This window comes from Frieseomelitta varia, unplaced genomic scaffold (genome assembly GCF_011392965.1).
Source record: "Frieseomelitta varia isolate USP_RPSP 00005682 unplaced genomic scaffold, Fvar_1.2 scaffold_488, whole genome shotgun sequence".
Taxonomy (NCBI): Eukaryota; Metazoa; Arthropoda; class Insecta; order Hymenoptera; family Apidae; genus Frieseomelitta; species Frieseomelitta varia.
Window position 1 is genome coordinate 4,065 of NW_025110243.1, and position 25,335 is coordinate 29,399.

General features: G+C 34.5%; 1 protein-coding gene across 11 annotated transcripts; it reads left to right on the forward strand.

The window, feature by feature from the left end:
* Positions 1-23,409, forward strand: LOC122533002 (endophilin-A). Of its 11 annotated transcripts, none has more exons than XM_043662273.1 (14): positions 4-163; positions 5,465-5,559; positions 13,536-13,604; positions 13,869-14,085; positions 14,735-14,868; positions 15,034-15,100; positions 15,760-15,825; positions 16,361-16,461; positions 16,640-16,743; positions 16,852-16,970; positions 17,587-17,679; positions 17,778-17,786; positions 18,247-18,362; positions 18,532-23,409. In XM_043662273.1, exons 2-14 carry the CDS (start codon positions 5,515-5,517, stop codon positions 18,649-18,651), a joined length of 1,260 nt encoding a protein of 419 aa, XP_043518208.1. In that variant the 5' UTR covers positions 4-163; positions 5,465-5,514; the 3' UTR covers positions 18,652-23,409. The 11 variants fall into 11 exon arrangements, with proteins under 11 accessions (XP_043518214.1, XP_043518208.1, XP_043518211.1 ...); XM_043662276.1 differs by having other exon boundaries at positions 16,376-16,461; XM_043662277.1 differs by having other exon boundaries at positions 6-163; positions 16,852-16,949.
* The last annotated feature ends 1,926 nt before the right edge of the window (positions 23,410-25,335 follow it).

Below are 25,335 nucleotides of genomic sequence, written 5' to 3' on the forward strand. Positions count from 1 at the left end.
AATTCATAATTTTTCCCGCCTTTTGCCAGTTTTGCCGTTGGAAGAGCAATCTGGTGGTGCTACTGAAAACTCCAAACAGCTGTCGTCTGTGTCAAATGGTAGCAGGGGTTTTTGCCCATTTCTAGCTTCAAATAGTTCTCTGTTCTCACTAAATTGAGGCACGGTGAGTACTCTAAAATAAATCATATCCTTTATTTTTCTTAAAATAATTAATCTTCATACGTTTTATGCGAGAGAATGTTCAAATCGGTATCTTCACTCGACACATGGATGTACTGTATGTAATATTCGATTGGTCGGCATATTTCTTTGATATATTCATTGAACCTATTCATTCCGTTTTGTGTTTTCGCTAAACAAATGTATATACAATGATATTACGTATTTATGTATTTACAAAATAGGTTCAAAGTGAAAACAAATGTTGAGTGGACGCCATGTTCTTTTTTGGTTACTCACAATAACATCTGCGATTGGTCGCGTAGTACGATTGTTATTATTGTTTTAAATTTCAATGTACGTATAAATAATATGCACAATATATAAAAAAAAGTTGTATGCGAATTGAATGTTCTTTTGTAAACTATGAAACATGTATAACATGTAGTTTTTACATTGAACAATGTGATAATGCACAATGTACATACGTATGCAGATTTGTTTTCTAGTTGCTAATAATAGATTAATTATGAATGACTTCATTTTCGTTGATGATCATAGTGTGCAATATATTCAAAATATGTACATGTAGCCTGGCCTAATAATTATCGGCATACGTGCAATTCTACGTGAGGATTGATCGAATTTTAAACGATCCTAAACGATCTTTGTCGTTTGATTACTGAACATGTATATATCCTTCTTATTTTTGGAGTCTTTAATGAATAAAACAGATATTATTTATTTCGTCCTTTTAACATTAATATTCTATTTTTAAATTATAATTAGTAGTAAAGAGTTTAATGTAACAAAATAGTCATCGTAATGTCATTGAATTATTTTCTATATATTCTTAGTAAAAAATAATATGAATATTTAGATTCTACAGTTCTTGATCAGTTACAGATAATTATAATTTTTGTTAGCATAGATTATTCTAATTTAACGAAGGCATATTTGTTTTTTAAATCACGTATTTCTCAATTTTGTTTTCTTGAAGGATTCGTTTAATTTATATGAATAAATTATCCTTTATTTTGAACTGAAAGTGATAAACAAAAAAGAAGTAAAAGAACTAGCAAGGAATTAACATTTTCAGAGATATTTCACGATTCGTTGTGTTATTAATATTCTCTTTCCCGCGTTTATTTTATGAAAATTAACGAAAGAGTTCATAATGGAAATCTGCGTGAAAAAACGAACTCAGCTTCGGCAAAGATTAATGTTGTCTCCTGCTGGACTGATATATATTTTTAGAAGTATTTTCACGAAGTCCATGTGGGGGTGGTTTGTATAGCGGATGTACACTCATGTCAGACATATAGGGGGCGTACAAAGCGACAGAATGTTATCGAATGATAGCAGTACTATGACCTAATCGTATTTCTCTTATGATTCTTTGCTGACCAAGCGTTCGAGGTTCAAAATTTTAGAATTTCATTTTCTCAATTACTTTTGTACAATATACATACATATATATATATATATATATATATATATACACATAATTAATAATATGATGATACCAGCGCCATGTGTTAATTACTAAAAATATACATGTATATATACATGTACTTTATTCATTTAATTGTACATTTATTTAATCTGTGTTATTGAAAAAATTAATTAATTCAAATTAACATTTTTTCTATGAGAAAATTTTTGAAAATTAATTTTCATAATGTTTTCTCAAAATTTTTAGTACTCGTAGTACTGAAATTGCGTGGTAAATTTCGATAGAAAATTATTTGAATTCGTGTTTGAAATTTAATTTAAATGAAATAAAGAACAGAGGAAGATACGTAATAAAAAGTATCGGATTCTCGTATCGAAATGAACATTGAGCTTACAACGTGCCATTTTCACATAAGAAACTTGCTCAGATAATAAAAGTTCTCAACAATTCCTTCTTACAAGCTCTTTAGAATCGTATTCCTAGATATCCCATAGAGAGCAAATGTTTCACATTGATTTACGTCAACTTGTATAGTCGAGGCAAAAAGAAAACGAAGATGTCCGAAAATATATTAAATTCCTGGCAAAATATTAGATCTCGACGGATATTCGAACGGATCAATATGGAATAGAATGAAATCTGACAAAAAGTTGCACGCCACGTGTATTCTCCGTTCGATGAAATTGTTCTAAGTGAAGTTTTGTATTTGATCACTTGGCAAGATTAATTTCTTTCTATTGCAATCTATTTTTTTAAAACACGAACCATGTCGCGTGTGTCACGAATAACTCTCGAAGCCAATTAAAGTTCGAAGAAATTCGCATTGAACTTAGGTAATGGTAACTCGATTTGCATTCATTTGTCTCTTTCCTCAAATTTTGAATTTCTTTGCACGCTTTAAATTTTAGTCAACATTCGAACGTAACGACCGTGTATGAGAACGAGAAAATTTTCGATTGTGTCAGAAATTTAATAAAAAAAAGTGTCTAGAAGCTTTTATCGGCGTTCGAAGTTATTTTTAGCAATTTCTACACTTAAAAGGCGAGAGTTGTTGAAATATAGAAATGGTCTGTACGTGGAAGAACGAGGTCAAATAGAACACATCTTTTATGAATTTTTTTTTCTACTCATCCCCGATGATTTTAATATGTCCTATGTAACGTTTGATTAATCAACCACCAGGAACAGAAGGTTTATCTTATGTCGCATGGGTGAATTCACAGAGAGTTGCGATCAAACTGAATCTAACTCACTCAGTGTTACACTAACCATTAATTCGACAGAAGTATCGCCCTATGCACTCTGAAACCTACGATTTCCAATGATATTTTTCTACTTTGTCTGTTCTATGAACGGTCAAGCCTCTCATTAATTCCACGCAAACATCGTTTTTATTCTTGTCCCCTTGTCCTTGTCCAAACGACAAAAATGCGTGGCTAATTTCGCAAGGGGGTTGCAATTAGCCGGCGCGTAGGCTGGCGGATGAATCTGGCACGCAGAGGCCGGTGGGAAACAGTTGCACAAAAAGAAAGAAAAAGAAAAAAAAAAAAAAAGAAAAAGAGAAAAAGAAAAAAAGAAAAGCGAGAAAAAGCGTGGGCACTTGAGACCTACTGGAAGCTCAGGGAAACCCACAGAAGAAGGGAGGGAAAACAGGCTGAAGGTGGAAGGAACGAAAAGGGAGAATAAGGGAAAGTGTAGTGAGTATGAGAGCTTGGGTACAATTACGACGAGAGTGGAAGGTAGGGATCGCGAATGAGATCGAACGGTGGGGATACGACGTGGGGATACGATCAACGATGTTGAACAGAGACGGCCAGTGCAATCTCTGCACGAGCAACGAGAACAAACGATAAACGCGAAGGGGAGAAGCAAGGGAGTAGGGGATAGAGGGAGTTGGCAAGCTTGATATACGGTGTACACGTTGGCCAGAGAGAGACAGAACGATCCTGGTCGCCTGGTATCGATCGTCGCGCTGAAAACTACCCCTCGAGTCGCGGAGGCGCAGTGTGCAAAACCGACCACGTACGAGTCGGTGGTGCTCGTGGTATTCGCGGTCCACGCGGATCTCTACGCTCTAGGCCCTTGGAGTTTTCATATTGCGCGTTCCTCGCGATTCCCACAGGCTGTGGAGCATCCACGGTACTGCGGCTCGGTCGGCCCTACCGGTCTAGTAAGGTTGTCGTAAGGACAGGTGCACAAGGTGAGACGTCTGCTCTATCGTTACATCTACATCTGTTAAGAATCCCTCGAAAGTTCGATCTATTTGTTATACTCGACACGCTGTTCTCCTGGCCCGTGTGTCTCGTATTTGCGGAAAGGGGACGAATTTTCTGTCGGATCCTGGAAGATCCGTCAGAGGTTTGATTTCTTGATCCTTTCCTCGTGAATTTTCGGCTCGTTGGCGATCATTCGATTCTAACTTTACTCGGGGGTGGTCGAGACTTTTGAAATTATTTCTTTGTATCTTTAAAGTTGATCCGTCGTACATTTTTACTCGGCAATGAGTGAAACAGAATATTTCGCATCTTCATCAACTCGAGTTTATCTTGAGAAACACCTTGAAAAATGAAGGAAGGATTTTTAATTAAGAAGGATAGAATGAATTTGATGTTTGTAACATTGAACAAAGATGAAGACGTAGAAGGGAGGCCAGCGCTGTCATGTCACCACCGGGTCAACTGGAAGAGAATTCGGCCCTATGCAATAACGTACGTTCGTATTATTCTTGATGTTGAACGTTAGCAGTCGTTATTAAGTACATAGGTGAATCCTTTTTTGCCTGGTGTGCAACCTTTGCCCTTATTCGTCTGATACTTGTTCTGTTCTCCTCGAGGAAGCGTGCTGCTTATTAAGAGGGACGGTACTCGTTAATTCTTCTTTATGAACGTGACACTCTATTTTTGGAGCCTTTACTCCGTGACGGAAAGACGTGTGCAAGAAACTCGCTAGAAGTAAAACGTATGATGTAATTTTCTATGAAAATACGCGTCACGGTTAGCGATGGGCTCGAGTAGCGTGTTCATCGATTAGATTTGAAGAGTCTTTAAGTATACTGGGGAAAATTTCTGTTCTTCACATTTGACGAATAGCCTCGTTATTATTTATCGTACTCCTTACAAAACTTATTTGCTAAACATCGGCAAGAAATTCATCAAAAGACTCACTTTGTCTGATTCTATTAATTTAATATTAAACTGTTCAATCGAAAAATTGAAACATCAATCGAAACATCATAAAATCCGTATCACACACGTGAACGAAACAGTTTTCATTACTATTATTTAATAATAATAGTATATTATTTGTATATTTTTTCAGTGAAGAATTTAATCTTCCACGCATTAACTCAATAAAAAATACATTAAATTTATCGTAGTATCTTGGAAAATGTGTTAATATTATTTGATTTTGTTTCAAGTTAGCAAAGGTATTTTTTCGCTCTCTTCTTTTGGAATTCCTTTCCAAAAAAGCTATATGACTTTGAATCTCGATCTTCGTACACGTATCTTTATAATTTCAAATCTGACGTAATTTTTTCATCGGGCAATGAGAAGCCCGATGATGATACCGTGTACACGCGTGTGTGAGATATCGGGAAGGATTAGCGTTGTACGTGTGCGACAGCGTTTATTACATCAGAAGTAAGTCAGGATGCTGGAAAACATGGTCGATCGATAACATTGAAAATCATCCGTCCGTGGATGGCCGGATCTGGCGAGCAGCCAACCGGCCAGTCATAAATTCAAACCCTTTCTCTCTTTGTTTTTCGAAAATTTGTTCCGATCGTTTCCCGACACACGCGTACATCGATTAACTCCCCCCCTCCCCCTCTGTTTTTTCTGCTTGCAGATTTTCTGCTGATTTCTGTCTAGAGGGAGGCTAGAAGTATCATCATCACCATGGCGTTCGCAGGGTTGAAGAAACAGATTAACAAAGCAAATCAGGTGAGTACTTGACATTATTATTTCGGTTCTTTGTTGTTATTGATTTTCAATGGAATTTGTAGACATTTTACCATTGTTTCGAAGCGTTTCTTTTCTTCTCGAAATTGAAATTTGACATGAATTTTATCTTTTTATCTTTTTTTCTTTTTTCAATCAATTTTTCTTCTCATGACATTTTACATCCCGTTGCTGTCGCGATCGGTGTTCGACTGTTGAAATTTTTATTTCGTTCCGCGTCGCCTCGTCATCGGTGACCTTTTGTCAACGCGAAACTTATTAAAAGCGTAATTTTCATGAAACGAGCAAGAGTACTTAATTTAATATCGCGGTGAAGTATTACGGGACAGAAAATTGAACGTAAACACGAAACGCGAAATTTAATACATTATAATTCAAATTCTACAGAAAATCTTTCTGTTTGTAATAAACGAATTGCCGCAAAGTGTAAATAGTCGAAAGTATTAACAATTCAGCGTAACGATAAATCAAAGCAAATAACAAGATGGAGATTTCGTTTGAGTAAAAGTTTTTTTTCCTAATAGTGCCTGAAATTCTGAAATGAATGATATCGGCCGGCTGGTTTATTTGGAAATATAAAGGGTAGGGAGTGGGAGGGAAGATGAAACTGCCAAGAATGTGGCACGATCGTTGCTTTTTCCTACGATTGAATATCTCGATGCAACTTTTTGACCCGGTTTTAAGCTTTCCCTCCGGCGGAAATCTCCAACTTCCAGCAGGAATCGCGTTAATTTGCTTCTCTGCCAGCCTTTTTCGATGGATTTTCAAGCCGACGAACAACGCTATTATGAAATATTGAGAAACTTTTGGATTTTTTTAATATGAATCGAAAAATTCATTAAAAAAGAAATCTAGAAAATAAATATCAGAGATAACTGATTCAGATATTATATACAATGCACTGTACTGAGTTAAGAAAAAAAAAAAAAGAAATTATGCGAAGAACTTGCATGTCGTCAAGAAGTAGACTTGTATTATACGGAATATATATTTTCTTGAAATATCTTCGTGAGCTTCACTCTCTCGAGCAGTGTCAAAAAATTAGTTGAATGGTGTGCTCCTTGTAAGTCGGTTTTCAGTGTCTTTTGTAATGTAATCACGGTATACTACGAGTACGAGATGCGAAGCCACGTTATCCTCGCCTACGCATGGTTAACTGACCGAGATTCACGGAGTTTTTTCGAGCTTGCCTCAAGCCACCGAGGAATAATCGTTTTCCCTTTGTAGTTTCCTTTGTAGCGCTGACTTTTACCGGGTCAGAATACGATTTCAATTGTATTTCAATTGCATTTCGACGAATCATTACGGAGAGTACTTGCACATCCTCGAGTGTCGTAAACGTCGAAGAGACAAGTAGAACGAATCGAGCTTAAATTAAATTTTGTCCAATCTCCCTCTTTTCTTCGAATCTTCAATAAAATATATATACCGGATACTTTTTTAACTAACCAAACGATTTTCAGTTAAACTGTGAATCATTGAAGTTGAACATCTCATTAAGTGATCTTTGCAACTGCAAGTGACACAATTTGCAATTGTCGAAAATGATGTGACAAGCTTGAGCGGCGAATACTTGCCGAAATGCACGCATCGTTCGCGGGTGATAATGATTATTCCGCATACGGTGCAACAGAGTTTCATCTTATATAATTATCGAACGAGGTGTAAATTGATCGTAATGCGGTAACCGCCGGCACGGATAGATTTTAAAATGCACTAGCGAGGTTTCAAATGCAGCTGCACTTCAATTTTAAATAATATTTGCAAAGTACCATTAACAATTTATTTTTACTCGGACGAATTGTTCATCTTTGTTTCCCAAATCTCTTCGTTCTGAGAGAAAGCAAGTACTCTCTCACGGAACGGAAATATTATTCACGATCAATTAGAATTTATTCGTGAGTTCGTAACGTCAGATTCATTTATTCTCATAATTTAATAGAAACGAGCACTTTACCCCAGAAATGATACGAACAACATAACAAACAATACGATAAATCAGCCTTGCAATGCAACTCGTAGCATCGTTCTTTTAATGGTTCATTTTAAACCGGTACCTTAAACTGCTTACCGTATCGTCCTTGTCGATAATTAGTTTTACTGTTATACATAGTTTTATCGTGAAACAATTTTGTGGTTTCATAGATACCATGCTCAGGTGATCAACGAAATATTTTATAAAATAGTAAGCTCAATAATAATAAAAAAAAAAACAACAACATTTGGCAAGAATATTATCAGCATATTTTTACATAGAAATATGTTAATTAATTTTTCACTTCTTTCTGACTTGTTTCGATTACTAATATTTTTTAATATCATCTATGTTTGAAGCAATTGTTAGTTTTTCAACTTTAATTTTTCTTTTTTTTTCTTTTTAAATCAGTTTTCTGTCGGGATAGACGGATCTGAATGATCCGATAGATTAAATATGTGCAATTCTCAACGCGGATCGAAACGTAATATTTGTTCTTCTCGTGCAACTCAATTTACCTGGTTTCGATGGTAATTTATATTTATTCTTTTCGTATAAACTCCCACCTTATCTACTTTCTTTCTACCATTTCGTTTACAATGATATTTCACTTATATTTGCGAAGAGATTCTCTCTTCATCGAGAGATATTAATAATGAATAAATATCTGAGATAATTTACTCGTGAATATCGATTTCTCCGCGTTTTATGCCATTACGTTCCACTCGAGTTTGATCCATCTTTCTTCAAGATTATCATTTTCATTTTTTTTCCAACGCACATCGTCAGATTTAATTCTTGACATTCTTAGTCACTGATTGTTTCGAATAATTTTGTTACACGAAATGAAATTAATTGCTGTATGATCTAAATACAGTAAATGTTATAGCAACTATATATTTACATAAGTAGAAGAAAAATGACAAAGTGAAACCAAACTGAATTTGTTACTATTCTCTAAACCACTTTTAACTACGAGTAATTCTGATTTTGTATCGATCGACGTTTTAACCATTAGCACCAGTGTTTTTGACCTGAGAAACAGGGGTCTCGTTCGCCTCAATGTGCCTTGAGTGGAACAATTAATTCTTATTTAGGCTGACACTTATTAAATTGAGATGAGAAATGTGTTCTGTCTCGTACACAGTTTTTCAAGCTTGGAAGAGAAACGTATTAAAATATGTGACCGAAGTGCAGAGTGTTCTGCGACGAGTGATATTTTTGATAAATGATATTCCGATATAATCATGCAAAAATTAAGAGAAAGTATGAAATAAAGCCTTACGATCAATTATGATTTGAAAATCAAATTCTAATTTATTGAAATTCGGGCATATTGTTTATTGCAATTTTTAAACACGCTTCGTACGAAATTCATTGTGAATCATTCATTTTCTAATTAAACCTCGAATGTATTTTGCACAAAATTGACTGACAATTATTTCAGTTTCTTCAATTCAATTTCAAAGAAGGTGCTGCAAATTTAACAAAAAAATCATGACGTAAATGAATTGTATAGGAACACCAGTGTTACATGAACTCTTTGTCTTTCGATGATTCCTGACAAATGAAATTCTACTGCACGTACTTCCTCATCCTGCGTCGTTGTATTCTCAATTGTAGTCACTAATAGAACACTCAACTTTCTGTGTCAAACGATTCAGTCTTTCTTAATTGCAAGGCAAATATTCATCGAAAAATTGATCATATCGCGAAATAAATGAACGTTGTTAGTCTGTTATATATATCGGGAGTAAGAGAGAACTTATTGACCGACGAACATTCCTCCATAAAGCAATGCAAATATCCGGGAGAGAAGTCTCTCCCGTGTATTTTATACGGGAACGAGATTAATTCAAGTTTGCCGGCTTTTCAAACGAATCCGGCAAGTGATACCAAAGTCGATATCAGCGACTTTCATTCCAATCGTAGAAGGACAATAACCGATTCGTGAAAATTTATATTCGCCGATTGTGAGAGCGTAGATTTATTTTTACCCCTTTGGAGTCTTCGAGGATGGAAGTTTGTAGCAGCACGTCTTTTTTAAGTGGAAAAAAAAAGAAAAAGAAAAATGAACAAAGTTATTCGTTCTTTCGTTTTATTGTCTGATCCTAGATGGAGAGAAAACTTGCAAAGTTTCATTCGTGTTGAAACTTCACCGATTAACAATCGAATGCTTGATTTAAAACTTTTTACTAATTGGATTCTGGAATTATAGAGGAATTAGAGGAATTAGAGGAATTATACAGATGAAAACTGGCGAAATCGTAAGCCGGTTTTTCTTCAACCTGAAAATAACTTGGAGTGTCGGTGATAATTAAAAAATTGTTTATTCAGGAAAGGAGATTAATATTTTAAGAGCTACTTGGTCCCCTCTCGTAAATTGTTCAATCAGCGGGATTGTGACATTAAGCAGATTGGAATGTAGCTTTCGTTTGCTATTGTCCCTTTACATTTCTCGTTTCTGAGAAACTGCGTAAGAATCGTGCAAGAGAATAACTTGTTATGAATAACATTAGCGCAAGTTGTGAAGATGTAGTTTACAATTTTGCGTTAAATAAAATAATCGACTGATTTGTAATTTGTAAAGCTTGTACTTACCCGTGCAGTTTAATTCAGTTTGTTGTCTGTTACGTAATCGAAAAATTGGTGGATTGTGACTTGTAAAATTTCAATTTCAGCCAATAACGTTGGTTCAGAAATGTTTCCAAGTGCCCGTTTGCATAACATTTACACTTGCTTTCTCCCACTATTGTTCCAATGTTTGTTATTTTCTCAACATGGCGCAATTCATGTTCGTAAGAAGTTTACACGAACTTGGGGAAAACTCGCATCGCAGTTTTCAAAATGGGAAGCGCACAAAACAAAATATTGCAATATACCGACGAGGATCGATTAAGGCGAGCGGGATTAAACGAGACAAACACTTCACGTTGCATGCGTCCGTTTAATATTTAAAAACTGTTAAAACGAAGTCACTTTATAATTTATATTTTTCCTCAATTGTAAATTATAAAATTATACGTGAAAAGTGACTCTGATAAAATGGCAAAACTCTAGTGTAAATAAAATGCAAGAGTTATCTCAGCAAAGATAGTGAAATATATCAAATTGCTCGCTTTCTTGAAAGGTATTATAACTATAAATATAAATATCATTTAAGAATCAGCCAATTTCGTAATTTAGAATTTTCTGTTTTAGTTTTAAAAATACGAGTAAAATCATTGTAGAAAAAATTTATATACGCTATATGTTTCAAAATTGTATGTAGCAAACTACATTTTGGTACATGGGCAAATATGCAGTGTAAACATAACGTAATTTTATCTTATCAAAAGTATTGCAGAAACTATTTCTTTTTCTATGGATACGCGTTTGGACAAGATTAAACATAACTTTCAATGATATATCTACGTAGTCATACTGAAAATTTCATTGCAAAAAATTTGTGATTATAATCTAATGGGAATATTCTAATGAATTTATTTAGATTTATTTACATTTAACATTTATGTAACATGTTTTCCTTGATCGTACCTACACGGTACACCTACGAATATCGACTCTTAGTAATACTTGTAATTTCTCACAGCTAGGGTATATGAGTTTAGACTTGTTTCGAACTTTGCTAATATACTCGTGATGGTCTCGTAACAGTTATAATGAAATTTCAAAATGTGTATCTCCTGTAAGACACGTCCAAGCATAGAAGACGATCCATGGAAGATGTCTGCAAGTATGATGCTTGAAAACGGGAATTTTCATGGTTCACCATTCGCGGGAGTATTTCATCGGCACGTGTAACGTCGGAAACATGATGACACAATCAAACCGCATAAATTTGAATCAAACGGCACGTGACATTGCAACTACCCACGGGATGTGGGTCAGATTTACTCTAGGACGACGTATAATCGGTAACGGTACGCTACCTATGTAGTATTTCTGCGTGTGGTGCCGCTCTACAAGTGGGTCACTGTTAAATATAGGTCACGGTCGTACGGGACCTTTCGTCAAACAATCGTGTTGCTTGAGTTTTACGCTTTTCAACCGATATCGACACATTGTTACCTCCCGTTTGTTACCTTTAATTCAACTATCAACCACTCGCCGCCGGAGGACGATTTCGAATTTATTTTTTAATTGCGAACGTTTAGCATGACAATGATATTGAAGATAAATTAAATTTTCAGTCAGCGGTGTCAATTTTAACATAAATATGGTGATATTGATAACTAATGAATGACATCATTCATTTTTATGGGCGTACAAAGTATTATAAGAACACAAATAGCAGGAAATCAAAGTACATGTGTAACGTGTAACACTCTCAATTATTTAACATTCTCGAGTTTATTGGAAAAAGCAAATGAAGATAATGTTGGGTGATAAGTGACTAAGAACGAGAAGATTTCGCGATGCGAAATTCCGTTGTTATTATGCAGGATGAATTACTTTCATTTCGCCGGCATTATGGATAATTCATCTCCCTTGAAAAAAAAAAGACGTACGATATTGCGCTCGCACAATTGCGAAAGGAATACGTAGTAATGTTTGCGATTCTCATTCATACATTCCTGGGCAATGTCTCGTTGAAATTACTCGTGTACGTCTGTTCCTGAATGAAAGGAATTAATCCGCCGTAATATATATTCTTTATTCATATATGAAAAGTAATAGAGGCAGGACAAGGAATGACAGAGCTTTATTGAGAGAATAGTTTACTACGTTAAATAAAAGAACAGGTTTCCGCTACGATACAGCGTTGAAGATTCTTTTTTTTTTTTACTCGAAATGAAACTAATTTATAAAATGATCAATTTTTAAACAGATACATTTAAAAGAAGTGACCGTGCCAGAGATATCCGCTCGTTTGTAGACCGGATATCACGGATAAACCGGAAACTGTTCCGTCGGGAAAAGAGAACATCGTAAAAATCTCGAACATACGTACAGACGTGTACTGATAGTCGATTGGTCAATGTTAATTAATTGCTCGTAAACCGAGATAATTTCGAAAGACGGAACGAGATTTCCTATGGCTGAGAAATATTGGTGGGTCAGAGGGCAAAGGATATAGCGCGGTAAGACGTTTGAAAAGGGGAGAAAATGCCAATGCCAGAAAAGATAGCCTCTCCGGATCAATAATATCCGTAGTCAATTGATCTAAAGTGATGTATACCTCTGAAATCTTGGCAACCAACATGAAGGAACTCTCGACTGATGTTCAACCATTTTTATTCGTGTAATTATCACCGCCAGTGATCAATTTTAAACAAGAATACCTGATACTTTGAATTCAACATTCAGCAATAAAGTTAAAGTTACGGATTCTAAGAAATATTTATTTTCAATCATTGATTAATTTTACGGTGCGTAATAACATTTTATTAATGACAGTTTAGTCCGTACAATTATAAATATAAATAGTTAAACACGAGAAATGTTTCTGATTAGTAGAGATAAGCTCTCATTACATCAAAAATGATAAAGCTTCTGTGAATAATATTAAAAAATTTTAAACAAATTACAGTTTGGGAGTTAAATCAAGTTTAACAGATCCTAAAGCATATTATTGAGGTTTTGAATATAGTTTGCGATGGATTATGATTTTAAATGTCATTAAGATCGTAATTATCGTTTGAAACTTGTTATTGCTTTAGAAATTCGTTTAACCAACTTATTCGGTCCGTTTATTTAAACTAATTTCTTAAAACGTAATTAGTGAAGAGAATATGAAAGAAAGCGTGAAAATTAAACCAGAAGTTATACTTATACCGGGATTAAAATGGTAGAAAATATTAGAAAAATTCTTCAATACTTTCTTCTTATGAGATGTGACTATTACAGTTGAGAAGATAATAAAAGTTTGTCAGTTTATTTGTTATGACATTTCACTTTTGAGTTGTGCAAGTCCAACTCAAGTTTAATTATGTAATTTTAATATTGTCATCTGCCTCTAATGAAACTTGTGTATTTTCAGTATATGACAGAGAAGATGGGTGGAGCGGAAGGAACCAAACTCGACGTCGACTTTATGGATATGGAGAGGGTGAGTACGCGTTTCTACATTTTAAAGGTTTCTGCAAGGTGTTTCTGTTGCGTCGCCTTTAACCTTCAATCGATCTTCTCGCCAATGAAACTTTCTTGATGAAATTTTCTCGCGTCTCTTTCGCCTCAAGTAAATGCAATCCCTGTTACTCGAAGAACAGTGAGAAATACCCGCGATTTAGGAAACAAGGAAATAAAGGCGGAGATCCAATAATGTATAATAGTGTAAACCGGTGTATACACGGTGATACAACTTTGATTGTAGAAAACGGATGTCACGTACGAGCTGGTGGAGGAGTTGCAAATGAAAACGAAAGAGTTTCTTCAGCCAAATCCAACGGCGAGAGCGAAGATGGCCGCGGTCAAGGGCATCAGTAAGCTCAGCGGTCAGGCGAAAGCCTCGACTTATCCTCAACCGGAAGGTGTTCTGGGCGATTGCATGCTTACTTATGGAAAGAAATTGGGAGAGGATAGCATTTTTGGTACGTTTGTTCAATTCATAAAATTGTACTTTAGACTATATCTGAACTAATTATGAAAGAATTAGATTGATGAGGTGCTCGAATTAGTATTTGCATTTTTCTGTACGTTACTTTAGGAATTGAAATCATTTAGTTTAGTTACGTTTCTCGTTTTATTTCATTGAACGAGAATGAGATTTTGAAGTAACGTTGTTTTAATTTATCCAGATGTCATGAACTCTCGAGCCGTTATTTGCGGTGCTAATGTCCAAGCTCTTATTGTATTTTCAGTACGTTAATTCAATTTACATGTTGAACTACTTCGAATTAATTCTCTAAAATAATACCTGCGTGTTATCCTATTAAAGAAGACGAACATAAAAGACTTTCGTACGTTTAATTCAAATGTTTTAAGTACTCGGACAATTTTACACGTTGGTAAATGTGATTCGCTTCTGCTAATTATTATTTAAACAAACTTACTTCACTTTCTATCGCTAAAAACTTTGTTTACCGATACTCTAACTTCCAGAGAACGTTTGCCTCCTCAGTTCATAACTTTCGTAACTGCACACTTAACGAAGAAACTAGTAAAGTAGATGCATGAATATGCATCTAAGCGCGAGCAAAGATTCGGCTCATTAATCTTTTTAAATTCCTGTGTTCGCAGCTCAGGCCCTGGTTGAAATGGGTGAGGCGATGAAACAAATGGCAGACGTGAAATATTCTCTGGACGACAACATTAAACAAAACTTCCTGGAGCCTCTGCACCATTTGCAGACCAAAGACCTGAAAGAAGTGATGGTAGGTTGGTTATTAAAAAAGTTGGTTTTTCTTTCTGGCTCGTCGAGTAGCCAGCGACTGTCCCAGTTTAAAGAATATACGACGAAATAGAAAGAAGAAAAGAGAGATAGAGAGGTGGCGCGTGTGTATTCGTGAATGGGAATTGATATACTCTTTTGTTTCCAGCATCACCGGAAAAAACTTCAGGGACGAAGGCTGGACTTCGATTGCAAGCGAAGACGTCAAGCGAAAGGTATACTTGGCCGCAAGTTGGCTTTATCACTCTCCGCGACGTTTATTGATTTATTTAAGCACAACACGTTGGAAGCGTATATGTTGCGTCCTTGTAACCAGCACGAAATCTCAATGCGTGTTGTTTACAATTATACACACGATAGCTCGTGAGATGTACGCATGAAACATTTTTACGACTATTCGATACTTTTATGAGCCGCTAAAAGTCGTGTGTACTAAAATCTAAAAATGAAATCTAAGATTGAAAAAGATACGTCTATCATGCGCGTGTTTTTCCTTCATTTTCAACTTTTTGTCTTGTTTCACAGGCATTCCATTCGCACGTTCTGCTGCATGTGCACTTTGTTCTAGATAAATTATAGTTGGTCAATGTTATCATTATAAGGACTTTCTATTTGTTTGATAGGATATTTTATCAAATTACCAGAGTGTTTCAAATCAAAATTCAAATTAAAATTTGGACTGCTATTTAAGGATTTATAACATAAGATGAAATATCCTGTACATTAAATTTAGTAGAATTTCTATCACAATTTTCTTCATCACGGATGATCTTAATACGTATAGAGTTCAATATTTATTTGCAATTGTTAACTGTTTTAGTTTAGTGCAAAAATATTTTATTTTCATTTGTTCGTCTGCGTTCTTAATAATTAGCAACTGGAAAAAGATCAGCCAGTCCTCATTTTGGAAGTCCAGCCAAATCTTCCTCGCCGTACACTGGTACGTGATCTCCTCGTGTGCAATAGTTATTGAACTCCTTATTTTGTTTTTGATTTTTTAAATTTTGTTGCTTTTTATAGAAATTTCTGGAAAAATCATAGCTTATAGCTCAACAGTTCAATTATTTCATTTTAAATTTATAAGCGTTGCTTAGATTCATAAACATTACTTAGATTGTATATGTTCTTTTAAAATAAATAAGTACGTAGATTATACCGTAGTAATTGTCCATTATTTCAGATAATAATATTAAAAATATTAATCACAACAGGTATTCACAAATGCATCGAAATACTGCGAATGTTGAATGCGTTATATCTATTTTTCTAATGGAACTTTAATATTTTTATTACAAATGCTTGCGTTTAGAGGAAGAAGGAATGTATACGACTAAATTTCTTAAACGGTTTAATTTTGCTAGCTTTTCTTAGCTTTCTCTATTGTTTCTATATTATATTATATATCAAACTTAGGCATTGAAGCAACCCAGTAGTGCAATTTTTAATATCTTCGCCGGCGCAAACTTTGCGAACAGGTTCTCACGTTTCAGACGACGAGATTCGTCAGGCTGAGGAGAAATTTGCAGAGAGTCTTCATTTGGCACAATTGGGCATGTTCAATCTTTTGGAGAATGATGTGAGTAAAAAATTAATTGGATATGTATCATTTTTCACTTTAACAAATCTTTATAGAAAAAGGTATCAAATTCTAACTTCATACATAGATTGAGCTAAAAATAATAAAAGCAACTCTTTTCAATTGTACGTGCACATAACGTGAGAATATTTTATTAATGCCTTTGCTTTATTTTTAGGTAGAACAAGTGGCACAGTTAGCGACATTCAGTGAAGGTCTTCTGGAGTATCATCAACAATGTACTGAGATTTTAAGAACACTAACGGAAACACTTTTGGAGAAGTATGTACAAGAAAATAGTGTAGGATATAAATTTTAACTAATAAATTGCATGATTTTGCAATTTTTATCTTTTTATCTTTATCTTAATATTTTTATCTTCAATTACAGGAAAGACGAAGCGGCAAACAAACCAAAAATGGAATTCGTGCCGAAGACATTGGCCGATTTACACGTCGATGCATTACCTACATCGGATGCTATGAACGGTGGGAACTTCTCTCTCCATGGTAAAACACATTTACACATACACATAAAGATAATGATTCTTGTGGGTGGATTGACTGTTTGTTTCTTGTTTTCCTCTGTCATGCAACTCTACGTGTCCTGCAACTAATACTATGTTGTCGTACTCTTTCCTGATTTAATTTCCTTCGTTATTACTCTAGCTGTCATATGGACAAATTAAATTTTTGTTATTTTTTGCATTCAAAGGAATATACTGTGATGGCGATTGATCTATTTTATCTTATCATTAATTCTCCAAGATCATAATAAAACTAACAAATTTAATAACAGAAATTTTCTTAAAATTTCGCATTTGATGATTAATATTGTATAATAGTTCTGGGTTCAGTGTTTCCGTTTTTTCAAATACAAAAAGGTTATCTTATTTTAGAATACATTACCTTAAATAAAGGCAAGCCATTACCTTAAATGCATTTTATTTTATTTGTTCAATAACTATATAACTTTTTTGTATTTTCAATACTTTGGGAGATAATTATACGTTTGGATTGTGACTCATGAAAATTGTTTCTACCACATATATTACACTGTTACATCTGACTGTTTTGTGTGTATACTCTCGTATACTTGAATGTCTGTCCTTCTGACACAATGTAGGGGCAAGTCGAGCCGGGTCTCCAATTCATGCGGATGGGAAGCGCTCGCAGCTCGAGCTATTTCCAGCCGGAAACCCGCCACAATCTGCCAATGGTAAATTTTGCATGGGGTTGATTTCTCCTACTGTAGGTTTCGATCGATTGATTAATTATTCAATTTCAATTCTATTGCTTTTCGTGCACCGCAAACAGGGCAAGAAAGTAATTACTGTTTTGCCTTTTGTGTAACTTCTATCAATGTATTTTAATTTAGCCACTTAACGAACATGCATGCTTATATAATGATTGTATATTTCTTTTTGTGTGACCTATCGTAGAATACTTTATTTTCTTTAATTTTATAAGATATAACGTTTCACAATAAGATTTAAACGTCAAGATCATTTTTGCAAATAAGAAAATATATATTTTTTTAAATTTATTTTTTAGTGCATATACAAGTTTTAGATGTTATTAAGTTATTTAAATATTAATGCGATTCAGCGTAATTATATCTATAGATATATATTTAATTTTCATTATATTTTGTTATGAAGATAAAATTCAAATTTTTAAGCTGCTGTTTAGATACTGTAGTGTTAAGGCTATTGTTACCGTAAGCCTAATGTTTTGTCGCATTGTTCATATTTGACACAATTCTAAGACTCTTGATGCTTTCCAGCTTCCCCCCTACCATCTCCAAGTAAATCACCAGCTAGGACTCCGATGACAAGACAGCCTTGCTGCACAGCTTTATACGATTTTGAGGCAGAGAATCCTGGAGAACTCAGTTTTAAAGTAAATATAACACAGTTTTTCATTTATCGGTTCTTTTTTCCTGTTCAATTTTATAAGAAATATATAGAAAACGTTTATAAAATAGAAATCTGCCTTTCGTTTAATAAATAGGACTTGTTTTTATTTTAAAGTATAATTTATGCAAATAACAATTATGTATGTATTTCAGGAGAACGATACCATCACTTTGACCAAGAAGATCGACGAAAACTGGTACGAAGGTAGCCTGAACGGTCGCACGGGTTACTTTCCAGTAACTTATGTTCAAGTTGTAGTGCCATTACCTTAAGAGAACGCGATGCGTTTCGAAACCAAAGACCCTGCATTCGTTCATCAGCGTTTATCACGAGAATTATCTTATGCTCCGATTAGCCTAAAAATCTCTCTTTCAAGACTACTCTCTTCTCTATTAAAATCACTTATTACGTTATGGTTCTCGCTTGTTCGAAACGGATGGATTCTCGAGTTCTATTCTATTCACTTGTTTATTTCTTTCCTCTTGTCCCCAGGAATAGTTCTATACGCATGTTAATGTACATATATAATGTTATAGTGTCTTTTATCGACGTAAGGACCTTCGCGCGTGCAGATACATATATATATATATATATATATATATAAGTATACATATATATATATATATGTATAAGTCATGTGTTATATATATGACTTACACTATTAAGTATGAATACATTAAGTACGAATACACGTATACACATACACAAGATATACATGTACACACACATCACATCTTCGATGGCAGTCCACTGTTAAGGGGATTCTTTTATCATTTTCTAACATTGTCTCATGTGTCATCAATCGAATATCCGTTAGTTTCTCACTAAAGTTTTATTGCACAAAGATGTCAGAGCGCCAAGACTGCATTGAAGTTTTTCAAAATACTTTATGCCTCAAGTATTTTCCCATTCATTCGATCAGCATACGCTCATTCAGTAGATATACAATTAAATGATATTGTTTATTAAGTGATGGTCGATCTGCTCGGAATCGAGTTTTCAGTTTTAAGTATTCGTATCACTCGATATATTAATCATTCATATAACGTTCGTGTCTTCATGTTGTATATTTACGATATATTTGTTATTTGTTTGTCATGTTTTCAATCACATTGTTCCTGATGTGAAGGAGAGAAAGAAAGAAAGAGAGGGAGAGAGAGAGAGAAAGAGAGAAAGAGAAACAGAGAGAAAGAGAGAGAGAATATGTTCATCGAAATCATGTCATCCATCTTGCGTTGGTCCGCACGGCGCAGCAAAAAAGAAATCATACGACTTGTATTATTGATATGTATTCGTACATTGTATAGTAATTTGTTTCCATTGTCCTGTCGTATATCTCGTATCGTTTGTCGTTCTTTTCATTCATTTAGATGACACCGAATAGAGAGTTAGGATTTAGTTTAAGCGATCTTCAAAATGGCGGCGAACCTCTTCCACGAAGTCGTCGATTAACATGATGAACAATTAGGGATATTTCGTGTTTTCCATTGTGATTGCTTCGAGATATAACATAGAATATTATTATATTAATTATATATTGCTGTCAATCAACGCTCCTAATTAATTTAAAACTTGTTAATTCTCTGCTCTCCTTGTACGTTATAGTTATTTGGAATCGTGTTATTTTAGGATTTTTAATTCTCAAGTATGACGTTTTTAGCGTATGAAATTGAATTGCTAGTAAAAGGTGAAACATTCGAAAGAAAATAGACTTTAATTTATTAAGTATTTTTGAAGATTGATATTTTAGTTTCTACCCTTCCTGGACTTTGTACGAGAGTTCAACCGCCAGAACAATGAAAGTAATTAAGGAACTTGGTTATTTGTTGCCATGTGGATTTTAGGTAAAAAAATCTTCAAACAAAATATTTGCTAAGTATAATATTATAATAATGTTTAGAATATATAACTTATTATATACATATATATATATACATATATTATATATATATGTATATATATATATATACATATATGTTGTCGATGACGGCGACAACGGTGATGACTACGACGATGGCATTATTATTATTATTATTATTGATACTCGCATATTTTTCCATTTACTGTTACGGTGAAAAACATTTATATGATGGAAAAACGTTCTTGGCCTTACCTTATATTTTGAATCGTTCCAATGCTAGTTTCGTATAGTTGGTATTTTATGGATTATCACGTCTCCTAAGAACAACGTTCCAACATGAGTTTTACGATTATAAATATTATTGGTAGACCACAGATGTTTATGCAATTACAGAGATATAAGAATTTCTTTTATCTTTTAATAATAATTTATATTATTGTATTAACTATGTTGTAGAACTTAAGATTCAAAGTTTATTGTCAGTAACGGGTACTGTTCATTTCTTTTTAAAGTTTTTTTAGTTCTCATGGAAAGGGAAAAGAAAAATCTATCCTCAAGAATTTTACTTCTTGAAATCTTAGGACTTAAAAATTGACGTGAGTTGAGTTGGAATGTTGTTCTGATGTTGTCCGTTAAAAATTCTCGAACGAAACTTAATGGATTGATTTGTCACGAGAACGAAAATCGTTCTGAGTTATAAGCTGGCATATTGGAACACTACAACTACTGCTACTGTCATCAACGTTCAGTCATTACGAAGATGAAATAGAGAAGGGAAAAAGGGAAAAACGAACAAGAAGAGACATTGAAATAAGTTTATCTGTTGCAATTTATCATACGTCGCATAAGAAAACTTTTTTCCGACAAAAATAAAATCGAAGTGTTATCGATGTTGTGCAATATTAAAAGTTTAACGTCACGCTGTTTTAAGTCAGTTGTCACGATCGCTGGATCAGTGTTTCTCAAAGGCACGATCGAAGAAAAAAAAGAAGGAAATAAATCTGACGGTAGTTAAATAAATTCATTCAGGTTAGACGTCAATGACCTTTATGGTCGAGTAAAAAGTGATCTTGTTGCGTGCTTCTTCTTTCGAGCAATAGAGGAACAAAACTCTCGTTCTTTGTGATTTTTGTCTTCGGCAGAGCGAAACGACGCGAAAGAACAATTGTAGCGACTAGGTGCCATACAGAGGATGTTTTCGTAATTGTAATTGTTGAAAATGTAACAACTGATAGCTACGAAACCACAGGTTGTGATAGCCTTACGTTCTTTCGAGCGTTAGCCGCTGCTAGAGGATTTCGTCAATTAATAAAAATACGAGAATTAGTGAGGCGTGAGTTTCATCCTCCAAGCGTTGTCGAGAATCGTTGAGAAATATATTGTTATATAATATCGTGTTTGAGAAGGTTGGGAGTCCTGTAACTTGCGTCCACTTGCAAACGATAGCAATATAAGTATCCTCCTGGAACGAGAGACATATCACCAATGTTATCTTTTTGCGGTTTGAGAAACACTGCGCTGGTACGTACGTTTATAAAAGAGTATCATGAGGGACTGATTCTCGTTGCGTGATAATTATTGTTGCCCCTCGCGGACCTGTAACAGCAATCTCTGTCAACTGGGAATTATAATACGATCGACGATCGTGGAGGAAAATAGGAGAACGAGATGAAACGATTTATGAATAATTAAAACAAAAAAAAAAAACAAATCGGTATCTTACTCTATAAATGTTGGCTATTGTTAAATGTTGAATATTGTTCTGCGGAGGGCTTGCCTCCTTTTTCGAACGATAGAATGCTCGAACTTTCAAATCTGCGATCGTCCATTTTGAAGAATTAATTTAATCTGCAATCGTATATTTTAGAGAATTACTTTAATCATTTTACGTAGATTGCGAATATTTATGCAGTTATAAGTTGTAGAAATTCATAGGCGCGAAATTATATAAAATATTCAGATGTAGCGAAACAAATCTTTACTTTGTTTCACTTTAGTTGTTTGCGTAAATATCCGCAATCTAATAATCGTTGTTATTCCTGTTTTTCTTTTTCTACTTTTTTTAATGCCGCCGGATAGGCTTTTTATACATACATATGTACGCATATGTTTGCTAGATTATATTTCTTATAGAAATATGTTTGTATTGTACGTAGGTGAGCTTACTATCAGGTTATTCTGAAAATTCGTAGCAAAAGTTAAGTGAGATTTAATTAGAGTTAGGATTGTTTATAATTTCCGAGTCTTTTTTTTTTGGAGAAATTTTTTGTATTTTCTTGGTGATGAGTTCCTTCAAGGTTTCTGTACAGTATTTCATTTCTTGCCTATGTCTTTCGAATAAATTTTATAAAGGGCACAATAAATAACGAAACTAATATATTCCACGAATAAGACAGAGATGAACATTCCACTTTTCTTGATTTTCTTTAGTATCTAACTAGGGGTGGTATTTTTCGGAACGTTTCATTATCTGGTGGAAATTCATAATAGAAACGCTACGAATTTTTCGAACAACCGAATGTTGTAAGTAGTGTATTACACATAGAGATTAAGTTACGTTTTCGAACGTACCTATGAATTCCGTTCGAAACGACAAGCTCTCCGCATTTTAATTGTAATCTAACTATTTCGGGGTCGGGCAGACGTCGAATCTATCGCTCCCCGCAGTCACTGAGCATCCTTGGTCTGGAAGAGTCGAATTGTAGACGTTAATTTTATTTCCTTCTGCCTTATATAGCTTAGATTTCTTTCGTTTTTCTACAACGTGAGGCTCTACTCTCTTTCTTTCGAATTTCTCGTGATTCTGGTCCACTTATATTTTGTAAGCATCAGAATATTTGGAATTCATCGAGAAATACGAAAGGAAGGGCAGATATCTTCTTTTGTTTTTGTTTTTGTGGTTTGAATCTTTGATCTCATTTCTGTTTTTCTTTTTTTAGTTGATTCGTTCGATTATTCTTGACAAAGTGCAAAGAGACGACCAGTGGATGCAACACAGTGATACTTTCAGACAATACATTACAATTAATTACACTTATATTAATAAATTAATCTATTATGATTATTGAACTCCGGTCGAAGAAGAATATATGACATGTACTCGATTTCGATCAATGCTAAATAATTATTATCACTAATTAAGAAATAAAGTGTGCTCTATGTCATGCTACCTTTGGTTTTCAATGATTTCTCAGGTTGTTAATTTTTCATATTTCTCTTACTTTATTCTATTATTTCATATTTCTTTATACTTTATTCTATCATTCCTAATTTCGTTCTATTTCATTTCATTCATATTTCAGGTCGAGAAGAAGAAAAGTGTCAGTCGTAAAGGGGAAGGAGGCTTGCTTATCGTTGAGAATATGTTTCTAGGCGTGATTCTGCAGATCATTTGCAGAGTTAACCAAGCCTGCGACATGATTTACCGGGTATAAAAGCTGCATCCATAATGCATGTCTGCCCTTCGGTGGACATAATTGTATACGATATTACCCGAGGGAGCACGGTTCTTCCCGGTAACAAGGCATACCATCAACTTAAAAAGAACCCTCATAAAGCATCCTCTCCACGTGGCTTCCACATGCTGGTTCGCGCCGCAAGATCGAGCCTCTATTCGCGTTCTACCGACTCACGTTATTACATGGTTACTGCAAACTTAGCTTTTTTTTTGAAGTTAAAAAAAAACTTTTTCATGCCCAATTACAGAGCCAGTTTCTTGTTATGGTCGCGGAATTTTTTTCATCAGTGTTTAGCTAGCTGAAAAATCTCGAGATTGATCCCTGGATATTTTAAAGTATTTAACTCCTGTGTGAAATGATAGGTAGGTACTTTGTCTATTTGGATTTTTTTTTTTTTAGATTATAATATTTCGTACGAAGTTTTCGTTGAAACTTGTAAAGAATTTTTATCAGAATCCAGATATTTCTTAAAAATAAATATAATTTAATCTCATGGAGAATTCCCATTTAATTTAGTACTTCGACGTCACATCCCCTTGTATTTCATTCATTGTTCCTCCTTTTTGAATTTAAAGAAATATTTGTTCGCTTTTCATTGGGGTGGAGGACGTTTTTCTTCGAACGAAAAGTCGAATTACTTTCTCGCAGATACAATACCCGTTGCTCGTTCGCATCTCGTAACAGGAGGGTCGTTTTTATTAATGCACGAGAGAGGGGGTACGTAAGCGGCTTATCTCCTGCAATTAAAATGTTTCTTTAAATACCCAGCTTGTCGACTTTATTGTAGACGACTGAAAGTTGTGTTTAAATCCTTGCTCGTTATACTGGCTCTCAATACGTTTTTTGCCTCTGCACGAGGGCTATAGTTAAAAATATTTCTCTATTCTCTTTCCTAATATATTCGGTGATTTAAAAGTTTTTTTTTATCACGATAAAACGTTCGTGATGTGATACGATATGCGTTTTTTTTTATAATGAAATGACAAAAAATAGTTGTTATACTTTTGTGTATATCTATTTCATACTTTAGCACTGAATGAACTTTTTCAGAATTTGCAAAGAATATGTATATCTGAGGAGATACGTGCGTGAAGAGCAACAGCACGATAGAAGAAGTTTTCAAGATAATAACGAAAGTTTTTAATATTTTGAGCTCGTGTAAGTCTTTAAGAAAAATTTATTTTATCAAATATAGACCATTAATTGATAACCAACGAGTATTACCCTTATTGTTGGAGAGGAAGCCATTCGAATCTCGTGAAGTGCCTCTATCGATTATAGTCGATCGCGAACAGGCAATATCAATAATAGGCATCGTTGAAGAAACACCGTCTGCGGCTAATGTTCCGGCAAATTGGCTTCGCGAACGGAGACACCATTGCCTCTCGGGAGGAATCTACAAGTACGAGTGTCTTTTCTCGCGCCTTCTCCCGCAACTACCTCACGTTCCGACAATACATACTGACGTACTACCATAAAGGGTCATCTAGACTCCGAAACCGGAAGTATTTGTAATAGGTAAGGGATTGTTTCATTTACGGACACGGGATGTTCGGTAGAACGTATTACAATCTATTATTACGTGTAAAAAAGGAGCTGAATCATCAAACAGTATTCTGTCCCTTACTGGAATGACG